This window comes from Strigops habroptila, assembly GCF_004027225.2.
Source record: "Strigops habroptila isolate Jane chromosome 13 unlocalized genomic scaffold, bStrHab1.2.pri S16, whole genome shotgun sequence".
Lineage (NCBI taxonomy): Eukaryota > Metazoa > Chordata > Aves > Psittaciformes > Psittacidae > Strigops > Strigops habroptila.
This window is the reverse complement of record NW_022651054.1, coordinates 11,979,768-11,993,831: the sequence shown is the minus strand read 5'-3', so window position 1 is coordinate 11,993,831 and position 14,064 is coordinate 11,979,768. Positions and strand designations below refer to the sequence as shown.

Below are 14,064 nucleotides of genomic sequence, written 5' to 3'. Positions count from 1 at the left end.
AATACATTATGCAAATACTAGTGAATTACCCTTCCCAATACCTCTGCAAAGTAGAAGAATTAATATCCTTGTTCCCATTTTACAGACTAAGAATGTCAGTTCTTATTTTCTGCATCTCCTGTATCTCATTGTTCCACACTAGACAGGACCTATGACCTCAGAGAAGAGCTGTTTGTGTTGTGCTGCTGTAAGGGATCAGTTGCAGTAGCTGGCACAAGAGATGCTAGGCCTTCCATCAGTAAATCACTTGCACTGAAATGAAAATGTGACGTTCTGGTCCTTTTCTCTCTAACTTAAATTTCTTCTGAAGTTCCCTATGCAAAAATGTGGAGCCGTATGGCTGCCAGCTCAGGTCCTGCTTCATAAACTGGCTGCTGTGAATTAAACTTATTTGGGAAGGAAGGAAGATGACACCCCATAGTTTCTCTAAGGACTAGCAAACTAATCTGTTTGTGGAACTCCCGCTACAAGCTGATGCTTGTCTGGCAATGCTGCTGCTCCTCCTTTAAAGGATGGCTAAGCAGCTGTTCAGGGAGGAGTTATTGCACCAGAGGCTTTCAGTTTCAGGGTTTTTTTCTCTGCTCTTAGAAGAAAGGCTATCCAGAAGAATAAAAAGAAAAATAATGACAGAAGAGAGCAGGTTCTGCAAAAATTGCTAAGACATCTTTCTCCCTCTCCATCCCTGCAAAGTGTGGAGATCTGAAGTTTTCTAGGATTTTCCTTAACGTTATCTAGTTTTCCTGTAACGAAGAGAAGAGGAAGAACCACATGGCAGAAGGGTGTACACTAGCCATTGAGTAGTAAACAAAAATGGTTTGTTTGCATTCTCGCATTTCCTCGTTGCTGCTACTCTGCAGGTTTCTTCCATAACCATCTCCCATGCTACATGTCCTCTTTTTACATGGTACTACTGTGGGTAATTTTGCAGTATCTGGCAGAGGAGTCAGTGCATATACCATGCCAAACCCAGCTGCTGCCTCAGTTTCCCCCCATGGTTTCTTTCTGTTTCTTTCTGTTTCTACATTTGCAGTTAAGTGATGAAGTATTACTTTTTTTTTAGGGTAATTGGCCATCTCTCATAGAATAGAATGGTGAAAGGGGCCATGAGGATAGTGCAGCTTGGTGTGTCTCAACTAGTAGCTAGACCATGGGCAAATTTTATCAATGAAGACTATGAAGCACTGCAATTAAAAAAAGAATCAAACTTAGAAAGGTTAAACATGAGCTGAGCCTCAATTTTGTCTGCTCACAAAGGAAAAGCAATGCTTAGCCTTGCACAGAGACCCTAGCATTGTGTTCTAAAGGTTGTAGGGGGTGCTTTGAATAAAGCAGTTGCTGCACACTGATCAGACTCCTTGGTATACCTACTTTGCCTAAAACTTCTGATAGATGCCTCTAACCAATTCTTTAAAACTCTAGTGACAGAGATGACACATTCCCACAGGAAATCCATTCCAGTCCTTATCCATCATGACCATGAGAAGCTTCTCCTCATGTCTAAAGCAGATTTCCTTGAGGCAACTTATCTTCTGTAAGAAAATTAGAAGAGTTCACTGCCCTAGGGCTTTTTTGCTGTGGCTGCTCTGCCTTAGGGCTCAGCTATTCATAATTCACATGGCTTCATGCTGGCCATTCTCTCCACATCGAGCGACGAGCAAATATGTTGGGCAGACTGGTTCTGTGGCCCAGACATGATGTCAGAGCTTGGATCAACAACTAGTGCAGAAAGTCAAAATGGCATCAGGTATTCTGCCTCACACATCGCCTCGAAGTAGTAGAGCTGGACGTGTACATGCCTTTCCAGGCAGTCTTCCTACTCTTGTAGGCCAGAAAGGTTGCATGGGCTTACCTCCAGCTGCCATGTCCTAAGGACCATCACTCTTTGCATCAGGCATCAATACCTCCTGCCACAGGGTCCTGGCCGCACTGCAGTGAAGGCTTTGAAATGAGGGATACACCTCACCTCCTGTGGCCTGGCACACTAATGTCTCTGTGCCCGAGGTGAGGACAGTGAGGCAGACATCCTAAGGTGGTGGTGAGGGAGCAGCTGTGTTCACCAGTTCATGTACTCTGCCCTTTCCCATTTTTGTAGTAAACGAGATGTGCCTGCTGCAGATTTCTCCCTCCATGAGGCCCACTGCTTGCGGTTTCTCACTCTCTGTCCAGAATGCGATGAACCAGTTGCCCAAAAGGATATGAAGGACCACCAAACAGAAGCACATAAGCAGGTGAGGAATGCTACACATTCTTCGGGGGTTTCTTTCAAATAGCAAAAAGCTGTGCCAGCCCTGAAGTATTGTGGTGCTGTGCTCTGTATTAACTAGATTTGAACTTCTCTAATTGTTTGACCAGAAAATCTATAAGGGTCTGATATAACCTTTCAGGCTTGGTTACAGCGCCTTCTGATCTTATTGCACAGTCAGCTTAAGAGAATAAAGCTTCCACTGTGGTGCCTCGGTTTCCTCAGCAATACAAATTGCAGATCAGGTATGGATATGTGCTCCTAGTGCTTGTGGATTAGCCAGAGCATGCAAGTTAAATGTTTTGATGAGAGGAAGGCAGGCAGCACCTGGTCTGAAGGAAACCTTGCTTGTACACAGTTAGGACATCAATGCACTTTTTTAACAAAACTGAACTGGCAGAGTTAATTTATCAGCTCTTCATATAGCCAGGCAATAGCATTTTTAATATAGCATTAAGGGCCCTGTAGCTATAGGTACTATGTTGAAGCATGAATACACAGGCATGATTCTGTCTTACTAGTTTTATTGATTTCGCAATTCCATTGATTGCAGTTATTTAACAGAACACATGAGTAGCTCTCATGGCAAATCCACAGAAAACTAGCATACTTCCTATGTTTGCAGAGGGGCCATTATAATTTAGACTAGCTGAATATTGGGCCTATACCTTTAAGTTAAACCTCAGTCAACATTTTGAATACACGCTCTTTATTTCACCTCACACCTTGCTTTTCACATGGCCACCTTTGAGTACTGAATCCTCCCACAGAATGACAGCTTCCTGCAGAATCATCAGATACCTGTTTTCCACAAAATCTCATCAGCACAGCTCAAGTCTGACAGAGAAACAAAAACGCACCAATGGCTTGTTGATGATAGGGATGAAAATGACAGGAAGATCATCTCAGCAGCTTGTAATTGTATTGACATATGAGAGCAGTAACTATTCTCCTATGCTCCCAATGAAGTGCTGTATGTTTTGGCTGCAGGTCAGATGTAATCTTTGTCACCAAAGCATGCAGCAGCACCAATTGGACCATCATGAGGTAAGAATGTGCAGTACTTTTTACCTTCTACTCTGACCCCTTGTACCGGCCGTGAGGAATCACTTTCATGTTTCAACAGCAAAAACATGTAAATCCCTGACTCCTATCCTGGACCATGAAGAAACTGAAACCTCTCAACAGTCGCAGTGTTTTGGCATACCCTTAAACCCTTGTAAATAAGTATAGCACATGGTAGTTGCCCATCCAGTTGTGATGGGACAGTCTGTTCCAGGAGATAATCTATTACTTTCTCATCCTTGGCACTTCAAGCTGATGTGCTGTGAGGGCTTCTTAAAAACATTTCCACCCTGCCTCCATACTCATATTACCTGCTTTTCCAAAGGAGTGGTTATAAAAAGTAAGAGTCAAGGGAACAGCTAAGGAGGAGATACACAAAAGAATTGACAGAGGCTGGGAAGCAAGAGCAGCCTGTCCATGCCAGCTGCAGTCTAGGACCTTTCAAGTTCAAGGAACCAAAGTAGCGAAGGCATAGCAGGCTGCCCATGGTGATGGTAGCTGAAGAATTGGAATTTTCTAGGTGGGCTTGTGCTCTGTTGCTAACCTGTACTGACACATAACATCTTCACTGCTGTTGGTTCTCATTTTGCCTTACATTGCCTAAATCATCCTAAATTAAAGATAGCTTAGATAGACAAACTCCTAATACAGGTAAGCCTGCATTTGGTTGTGTAGATACTCCTTAAGGAGGGTGTTCTTAAACAGTCACTCACTGCTCTCACCCAATGCCCTCTTTTAGTATTGACAGAAAATTTACAATAATTTCCTCTTTACATGAGCAGACCAAGGAATGCCACAAACGAGCAGTGAAACGCAGGATTTGTGAGCTTGAAATGTCCTTCTACAAGCTGCAGGAACACCTGAGCACCTATGCCAGCCAAACAGAGCAGTGTTGGGAGTGTAACAAATACATCATGTACAAAGATCAGGACAAACACAAAGATATTTGTCAGAACAGTGATCTGTCCTATCATAAGAATGTGAACTTTCAAACCAGTGAAGCATCCACTAACCCAACATCTATTTGCCCCACTGGTAAGCAAAATTCCTCATTGTCATGGACTGGGTCAACTCTGTTAAATCTCACTGAAGTTTCTCTTGCCTTCTCTACAGTTCTCAGTAATTCATCTAGAAGGGGTTGTTGTTTAACCAACCACAGTGAAAGGGCCAAGTGTTGCTTTCTATTATGCTGGTTATTGTAAAGCCAAAGTGATTCCACTGACTGGTAGGTCTTTGACCATGTTCTTTTATGCCTCTCACATCCTCGAAGTGAAATTCCTTCTGTCAGAAATAAATGGAACTTCTTCCTCTTCTTGTTTGTCACACAGGAAAAAAAAGATTTAGATTTTCCTCCTACTTATATATAAAGCCAGTGATATACCTTGGTTTTTTGAACTTGAGAGGAGCTTTATTAGGCCTAAGGTATTAGGCACTGTGTCAAGCCAAAAAATTCATTAATCCTGTCAATGATTCCAGAAAAGAAAAAGCATCAGAAGGTGCAGGGGTTGGCAAAACAAACTATAGAAAGAAAACTCCCTAGCAATAGAATTCTCTAGGCCAGGGTATGAGTGAAGCATTTTGAACCACAAAACATGGAGCTGGAGTGGAATTTCAAATATCCTGAAGTTTGAGAGAAGGGACAGCAGATTGGTTTTGAGTGGTGCCAAGAGCAAAATGTAGTCACAGCTCTAATTCCTCTTGGCCACTGGAATCAACATTCTGTGTTTCTCTGGAACCAGTGACCATAAGTGGATCTGAGCAGCCTGTCTAGATGACTAGTGACATTACCGTGTTTCTCTCAATTTTTTTTCCTTCTGAAGGTACTGGTGGCAATCTTCATTGGAAGTGCAATAAGTCATTCCCAGATGACCAGTAGTCCCAACATCTGGTAATCACATTTGAAGCTGTGCAAGAGAATTGTCTATGTTTAATTTCCAGCCAGATTATTTCTCTGGAAAGCTATATATGAGGTAAGAAAGGGCAGTGTGTCTTGGCTCTTCAGACTACAGTTTCATGATACAATGTGTTCAGCTGAAGCATCACTGTGAGGTGGTGTCCACTGACCCTCCCCATGACTCACATCTGTTGCAAATCACAGCATACCACACAGCCAGGTGTAATGCCAATCTCCACCTCATCATGCATACTCTCTTTTAACAGAATAAATGCAGTGCAGCCCATAAGCTGACAAAGTTCTTGCTGGCCAGTCAGCTTCAAAACTCAGCAGTGATCCACCACAATCTTCCTATCTGGCTCCCTCTTCCTGCTCTGAGAATGCAATGGCATGGAAAGATGTCCATCCCAAAGCGAAAGAAAGGAACCAGCCATTGACCTCCAAAACTTTACTTAAACTCTCAAAGAACAAAAAGATTGACTTTCCCTCTCCCACAAGAGGCAGACTTTCCACATCAGCCCAAGCTCTTAAAGACACCCAGTCTTTTGACATGCTGGTGACCTGTGTTCATTGCAACATTTTTCTGCCACTTCCAACCCTTTGGAAACATGAGGTGAGTAGTGACACATTGGACTCGGCCTCCTACATGCCAAGAGCTGTACTCACAAAGTCTCTACTTACTTCCACACTGCCTGGGGTCCCAGTGCCCATTTCTAGATTCCATAGCTTCTTGTAATGCTGACCAGAGGCACACTCTCACTGTAAAGTGTGGGATTTGTTAATTCCATTGACTTTTTATGCTCACATCTACACAAACAAGACCCATTGCCTATAGTTTGCTTGAGTTTTGGGAAAATAGTCACCAGTACTCAAGCCATTAATTTTAAGCTCAAATCCTGTAAAGTTTTCAGCGACTGTCCTTATTTGCTTAAGGCTGATATTGTTCCCGCTAAGCAAATAGTATGATTATATCTCAGCTTCATCAGAGATGGAACTCTAGGTAATTTTCCACCCCAACAAAGGGACCCAATTTGCCTCCCTGCTGAATATGACTGCATGTTAAATATAAAGTTAAATTCTCCCCTGATATTACTTTTACCTATTTTTCTAGATCAAATGTCTATTTTTGACATCTTTGAAAAGTGACAGGGTGAAACAAGGATCAAGCCATGAAGAAAAAGGTACTGCAGAATTTCAGAAATTTAGAACAGAATTCATCATTCAGGATTATTCTACATTGGGTTGAGAGGAGCAATGGGATATTTTGCAGAGGAAGTGCATCTAGAAATTATAATACTCAGAATTTCACAAAGCCCTTTAGATTCCAACACACAGTAGGTTCCCATGAGGTTACATTAAGCAAGTATTGCTTCAGAGCCAGTGTTTTCACCCTCTTGACTCAGACTAATACATATCGTGCCTCTCAAATTATGCTACTATGAACAGCATAATTTGATATGAAGTATCTTCCCTACTGTAAGCAGAGATCAGCGCAAAAGATTTCACAGAACAGATGTTCTGCCCCAGTCTGTCTGCTCCAACACCGAATGGAGACTTAAAGAATAGTATCAGAAGATAAAAAGTAAAATTATTTTTCCTCCATAGTAAAAATTGCATATTCAGTAGAAGCACTGATAAAATTATGCCAGACAATACCTCCAGTTGCATTTGCACTGATCCATAGGTGCTTTGTAAGTCTCTTTCCTCACCCTGCCCCAGACAGGCTGTGAATCCTAACACATCTGTCTGGTAACATCCCCCTCTGCTTTTCAGCTCCTAAGCAGTATCGTTTCCTCTCAGTCCAGTTAATTAAGTGAAACTGAAAGCACTTGTTCTGAATCTGCCCTTTTTCTACTTGGCTCAGTAAATGAGGTATTACTTCGCCCTGTAAAACTTTCCTCTCCTGTAAATTAAAGAGAGAAAGCACCAAAGTGAGAAACAGGGGGTTTGTCTAATTTTGAATTACAGGACTCCAGTCTTGAAGTAAAAGTAAGTACATGGTAATTACCCACATTGTTTGAATTGCATTGTGGGGTTTTTATATTGTTCAACTGAGTGATGACATAAAAAGGCTGTAAAACTGGAACTTTAAAAACACTCATAACTGGTCTTTGTTTGTTTTACAGAAGACTCTTTCTAGAGCAGTTGTGATTAAATCTGGAAATAGATGCACATCTTCAGATTGAAGCTTCAGCTCATATAGCCCAGGGCACTCAAAGTGTGACAGCTTTATCATCGACAAATAAAAGTGACTTGCTACTCTGGATCAAGAACAAAGAACGAGTCAGACTTTTATTCCTTACCAAGAGAGGCCTTTTAAAAGTTTCACCAGAAAACTGTGGAAGTGATGGGGCTTGACACCTCCTGTCATGTCATATTTCTGTGTAAGTTCCCTTAGGAATGTACTTTTGCCATCTGCTTCAGCAGGGAGTGCAGCTTCTTCAAAATGTTTGTTCTGGTGGAGAGAAGGAAGTAAGGAATTCAGAATTCCTTGTCATGCTGAGCTTCACCAATTCCCTTTCCCTCATTGAGAGCTGAAACCTTCAAGTCTTTCAGAGCATGGCCCAGTGAAATTAAACCCCACTAAATTCTGCTCTCCTTCACTTAAGTGAACCACTGCAAAACAAACAGCTTAGTCTTGGGAGATTGCAGACACATCCAAAGTGTTCATTGTTATGCAAATGGAAACGGATGGAGCCCAGTGGTGGAAAAGTTTAAACAAAGAGTGAGTGGATGCTTTATGGTAATGTCTGTGAATGTTTGTGAAGCAGCCTTTGCTGCTTGGCACCTTACAACAATAAACACTAAAATGGGTTAACAGAACAGTTTTACAAGGTGCCATTTTCCTGTTATCTGGCTTTAACTGTGTTCAATCTTACAAGCTGATGGCTGGAACTAATGTACGCGTGCTGACCTATAATTTATACAAAGACAGGAAAATATTTTCATTCATTTTGAAAAAGAACTTTGAAAGCTTTGCTGCCCAAACGCAAGGGAAGTTGCTGTACACCTAGAAACAGCCCCGTTTACCAGACAGGACAAGAAATGGGCATGAACAGGCAGGTGAGGGGATAGTGCTCACACCAGCCCTGTTACCACAATACGGCTGCAGACTAAGGTTGCACTGCATCCTGGGTTAGCAGAGGACAGCCATGGGGTCACATCTTGTCCTGCGAAACAGGAGCCAAAATAGGGAAAAAAAAGGCTGAAAAGTGTCACAAACCCTATATCAGAGCACAAGGCCAGCTTTATCCTTACAACCCTTTGCGGGGAGGGGAGAGGAGGAGAGAGGAGGCCAAGGTCATGACAGAAGTGGCATTTCCTCTCTTATCAGAAGTTTATGCAGCAGTGTCATCGTGTGGCTGTTGGTGGTCCTGGCATGAGCTGAACTTGGTCATGGCTGGAGACCCGGGCTCCGGACGGAGGAGAACCAGGCACACCATGTCTGAGGTGACACAGCCTTTGGCGCTGCTGCCATTCAGTAATCAATAACTTCAGGCTCCCAGCTAGGTTAAAGACAACAGCATCTGCATACAGAGACTAGCAAGCCAGTTGGACTGGAGCACTCCTCAACTTTTCCTGTTGCCCTGGCATGCTTCGGTGCCCAGAGCGCAGATGTCTTGGTAAGAAGAGAGACATTTGTGAGCTCCCAGAAAATATGAGCCAAATGAAAATACCTCTCTGAAAGACCTTGAAAACCCCTGGAAACAATCTGACTCGTTCTTTCTCCCAGGGTGAGGGAATGCCTGTTGTGGTGTCACCCTGGTCCTGGGGTGCTGTGCTTACCTTACACAGCAAGAGACTCCTGTTGCCCAGCTCCATGAGCTCCCTGGGGACAAACCAAGGCTATTCATTTCTGCAGCGTGACCTCTTTCTAGATTGCTGAGCTCTAGAGGGAGGGTAAAGGACCTGTTCATGTCAGAGACAAAGGACTCTCTGGAAGCAGCAGTGGCCTACACTTACTGCAGATCTGACGTCTGAGGGATATGGACAGGGTAGCACAAAGTTAAGGGTGAAAAGCAAGCTTCCTTTCTCTTTTGTGCTTCTTGGTTTCAGAGCTGTAATCCTGTTTGGTGTAACAGTGGAAATAGTTTTGGTCACTAGATGGCAATAAAGAATCGGTGTGCTCGTCCCTGTTCAACAGGGAAAGTTTGCAAGAGCTTGGCCTAGATTTGTCCTTGGAGAAAGAACTGGAAAATAGTAGAGAAACCATGACAGTAAGCTTGCAGCATCCCCTGGGGATGGGGATTTGGTTTGATACTGTCTGTTTCTTAAAGAATAGACGTCGGGGCTGGTGGGGACGGGTGGTGGGACCCATTCCCTGCCTGCACCTGCTCGTCAAAGCTCCAACATGTTCTGGTGAGAGGTTCAGCTGCTCCATGTGAGGAGTGTTCAACTGGCCTGTGGGTGATGCCGGGTCTGTGCTTAGCTGGAATCCTCGGAAGGGGTTTTCATACACTACTCTATGTGCTACTTTATGTATCAAAGAGTTGTCCAAACTGGTTCGCTAAGATGGCAACAACAGAACATTGAGAGGATTGTTTAATCTCAGGTTTCTCAGACTGGATAGCTGTAAATCAAAGGGCAAAAATCATTCTTTTTGAGCAGAAGTATTTCCCCAAACTTTACTGAGGAAGGCTGTGCAGAATACTTTCCCAAAATCTGTTGCAGAGAAGGCATTTTATTTTTTTTATTTTAAATACCAATTAGACTTCCTTAAACTACTTTATCGATCACTTATGCGTGGTGAAAATATATCTCTATATAAACATATTTTCTGAGATATCAAAACCTGTAGGCATGTATTTCCAGCCTGGAGAGGGCAATGAAATGTGACAAAGTAGGATTTTAAGCTGAGTTGCCTGCACATTTTTTTCTTGCACTACCAAGGAGATAAATGTAAACATCCATTGTAACACATAAAAATGAATCCCATATTGAACATTTTGTTGGAGAAGCAATAAACTGCACTAAAAATTGATGAATGGCAAATATATTTTTATTTAAGCATTTACATTTATGGCATTAACAAATAGAAAAATATATGGAAGTATGCAAATAATTTCACAGGGACATTAAAATAAAATGAACAATATCAAGTTGCTCATCCTTTGTGAAGATTTTGTGCTTCAGTATTGTGGACATTATTAAAGCACATATACCAGAGCTGGTGGAAACACTGGAAATAGATTTAATTCTTCAAAAGCCTGCTCTTTTGCTATATTTCCCTATTGATAGCTTGAACATTTTAAATGTTGGTGTCAATCTGCTTTATGTTGCTTTTATGACATACCTTTATGCATGCATATTTTATTATAAGATGTGTAACTGGATCATCTTTATACATTTTTCTTTAAAGTTTTACTTAAAAATTCAAAGAAGTAATGTAAACTGTGATAAGTAGAACCTTGTATTAAATAAACTTTACCAAAGGGTGATTGTCTACAGTAGGAGTTTAAACTGTTTGTTAGGGAGTACTTCTAGCTAAACAAATAGGACTCTTGTCCAGTCGCTGCCTGAAGTTTTAGAAGCTGCTGTGGTGTCTGTGGGACCAGGAAGCAGTGACCTGCATGGACTGCGCTTGGGCAGTGGCACCACGGCTGAGGCCAGGTCTGCGATGGTTGGGGAGGACACAGGCAGCCACCCAAACAGAGAGGAACAGCGAAAGTGAGGATGGGTATTTCCTTCCTTTCGTCTGAGGAGTTCTTCACGCTGTGCTGTGGCCACTTTTTAGAACACCAATTTTTCATGTCTCAGTATCAAGCTTCCGCAGCTGGAAGCGAGATGGATGGGGTGGCTTGCTGGTTTATTAGCTTTTAATATTCCACTTGCAGTTAGTTCCAGTGAGTTTGTTTACATTCGTAGTTTACATGTTGACTCAGAAGCGTCTTCCTCTGCTTTGTGAAGGAGCCTATGCACGACTAAGGCAGAGGGAAGAGGCCATCTCTTCTGCTTTTCTTCCATTAATTATCATTTAAACTGTAAGGATAATTAGTTTGTCCTCTCACACTCTTAGTGGGCATTATTTCACAGCTCTCCCCACTTCCAGCTGTAACAGAGGTATGAAATGCTAGCTTTTCCCAGTCAGTTAATTTGTGGAAAGAAACTTCACACCCATTTCTGTTTTGTCTTAGGTGGATCTTGCACCTTTCTCTCTGTCAAATAACCTATTTGATTTAATATTAGCTTTGCAGAAGTCCTCAAAGAGGCATCTTACCTTCCTGTAAGTTTGCTTTTTCATTGCTGATAACAATGTCTGGGCTTTATCTTCCACTTGATGCTCAAGCTGTATTTCTTTTTATGTCACCATAATTTATTTATAAGCTCAGAAGTGACAGATAATGTTTGTTATGGAGATGACTTCCTTGAACAAGCTCCCTGAAATAACCTCCCAGGAACCCTATGTTTGGTAATTAATTATGCAAACCTACTTTTAACATATCTGGAGGTAATCAGAACAAAAAAAGACAATTGTCCTTGTTAATTATAATGATAATTTACTTATGAATATTGCAGTTATGCACATTACTGTCTGCTGTCACTCATGGCTGTGGTACCTTTGGGCAGTGTTGTTTTCCTCCCACTGTCATTGCTACAAAGGGCTAATGAAAAGGGCTGAAGTTAGAGGTGCTGTAGTTTAATTTCAGAAAACACTATTTGCCTGCTTGGATCAGAGTGGGCAGCTCAGTGTGATGTGTCCTGCCCCACCAGCTCCAGACACAGCTCTCAGGGGCCCAGCAGGAAAAAGCCCTGATGCCCACTGGTGCCAGGCTCTTGCAGAAGAACACTGTGCCCTGGGTCTGTGCTGGGCAGTGGTAGGAGTATGTCCCACCGGCCATGGGGCTGCTGCCTCTGCCTTGGTGTTTTCTGTCCCCTGAATTAAAGTGACACCATTTGGTGTGCAGGTAAAGCAGAACTTTTTCATGACCACTTGAAATTGCTATTTAAGCGTTTGAGAGCACTTCCATTTATCTTTGAGGTAAAGCTGTATCTACCCATATCAGCTAAGAATTTACCTACTAAGTTTGCATAAGGTGTGTTCAAAGGTCAGGTTTTCTTTAAGGTGATGAAGTGACAAATCTGAAGGCCTCCTGGACAGTTCTTGAGTGTGCAAATTAATTACAGACTCCAATTCAGCTTTCTGTGGTCAAGTGCCTTGTCCTTCTGCAAAAGCAGATGATCCATCAGAACGGGCCAGCTCAGCCTTCGGCCCTTTTTTCTTCTCCAGCAGACATCTGATCAGGGAAATTGCCATTAAATGAATTGAAGTTTAAAAGTTCACTTTATAGTTGCCCTTTATAGACCAGAGAATGTCTTTGAATTTCCACAGCTTGACACTCATCAGAGGTCAATAATGTATCATTAAATATCTTTGGGTTGCTAATACACATTTTCTGCTCTATCTGCTACTGGAAGTGTTCAACGGTTTCGGTGCCAGATTACAGGCATGAGAAAAGATCTAAGTTCCGCCTTCAGCCTGTGCTTCAAAGATGCTCTTGAGTTAGTTTGGTTGAACACTTCAGTGAAATAATCTCCACATGGTTCCTGCTCCCCCCCTGTTGCTGCGTTGCTTCAGCCAAGACTTGCAGAACTAAGCCAACCCCTGGCTTAGGGCTAGAAGATCACAGACACCAATATGGAGGATGACCAAATAGCGTTTTATTAAACAACAGCAGGTGTTTTATACCTTTCGGCCACACGGAAGTACCTGTGCTGACCCAATCAGAAGGGCAGGTTAACAATTTTTACCTTTTATGGTATTGTCCAGTCTAGCCCCACAATTCCCCTCTTCATGCTATGGGGCTTGTGAGAGTACCTAGGGAGGGGCTCTCTCTTTCCGTACATGGCGATATCTTCCGGCCGCCAGACCTTAACTACCTACACCCCCTTTTACCTCTTACCAGGGTTATGCCTGACCTCTGTGTACATAAATGGTGTAACTGGCTCCTGGAAGCTGTGACTCCGTTCTACTGGAAGCCTGGTGGAAGATGGTGAATATTTGTTTCTTTTTGCTATTTGTATGAGTGTTGTGTCTTCCCCCAGCTGTGCTGATGGCCCCATCTGTTCAGCAGTGTGTAAACACAGAGGAAACTGATGTGCTGAAGATCTTATCCACATACACAACGCAGGGAAAAGGGATTGTTTTTTTCCTTACCTCTTGCAGAGACTTGGTCCTGAGAGACACCAAACTCCTGTGTGTTTTCTGGGGTCAGCTGGAGAACCAGCAGATCCAGGCTTTATGCCAAAGCCAGAAAACAGGATAAAAACATAATTAAAATACGCGCTTTTTCAGTGTTTTATAGGAACTCTGTTCTCGTGCTTTTTGATGAGCAGTGGGTTTTATCTGTGTTTACATCTTATGTTGCAAGGTTAGGCCATGACAGCATGGATTTTCCATTTCTTGGGGTGGTGGTGGGGAGAGATCTGTTCTCTGCCAGAACGGAACTGGTGAATAATAACCATGGCTGAGTTCCAAATAGAGGATGGAGAATGGCCTAAATCTCTGTAAGATTGCTTTGAAGTCTTGTTTCTGAGTTGACCTCCATGTCCCAGATATTTAAAATTGTAGGGACAGAGACACACAAAGAAAACTGGTAGAACACAAGAGCTGATGCAGGCCCTTGATTTCAGGACCTGACCTAAATGACTTTGATCTCTGCAAGCAAACCTGCTTCACAGGCATCTGCAAGGACTGCTGCCATCCTGTGTACATCACTTTACTGTCATGCAATTAGAATCTCCAACTATGATGCCACTTCAGCTTTGTAGTTTGCCCTTTTAATTTTGTCTGTTGCTATGGTAGCAACAAATGATTGCAATCACTGCTGTTTATATTGCAATCCAAGTCACATCAATAGAGATC

At 42.6% G+C, this 14,064-nt stretch overlaps 1 protein-coding gene across 1 annotated transcript; it reads left to right on the top strand.

The window, feature by feature from the left end:
* Window positions 1-623: 623 nt before the first annotated feature.
* On the top strand, window positions 624-7,507 carry XAF1 (XIAP associated factor 1). Its single transcript, XM_030472548.1, is given in 9 exon segments — window positions 624-654; window positions 2,092-2,228; window positions 3,233-3,289; window positions 4,090-4,342; window positions 5,128-5,195; window positions 5,468-5,495; window positions 5,498-5,814; window positions 6,313-6,382; window positions 7,328-7,507. Coding segments are annotated over 9 exon segments (975 nt in total). The 3' UTR covers window positions 7,342-7,507.
* Window positions 7,508-14,064: the final 6,557 nt, after the last annotated feature.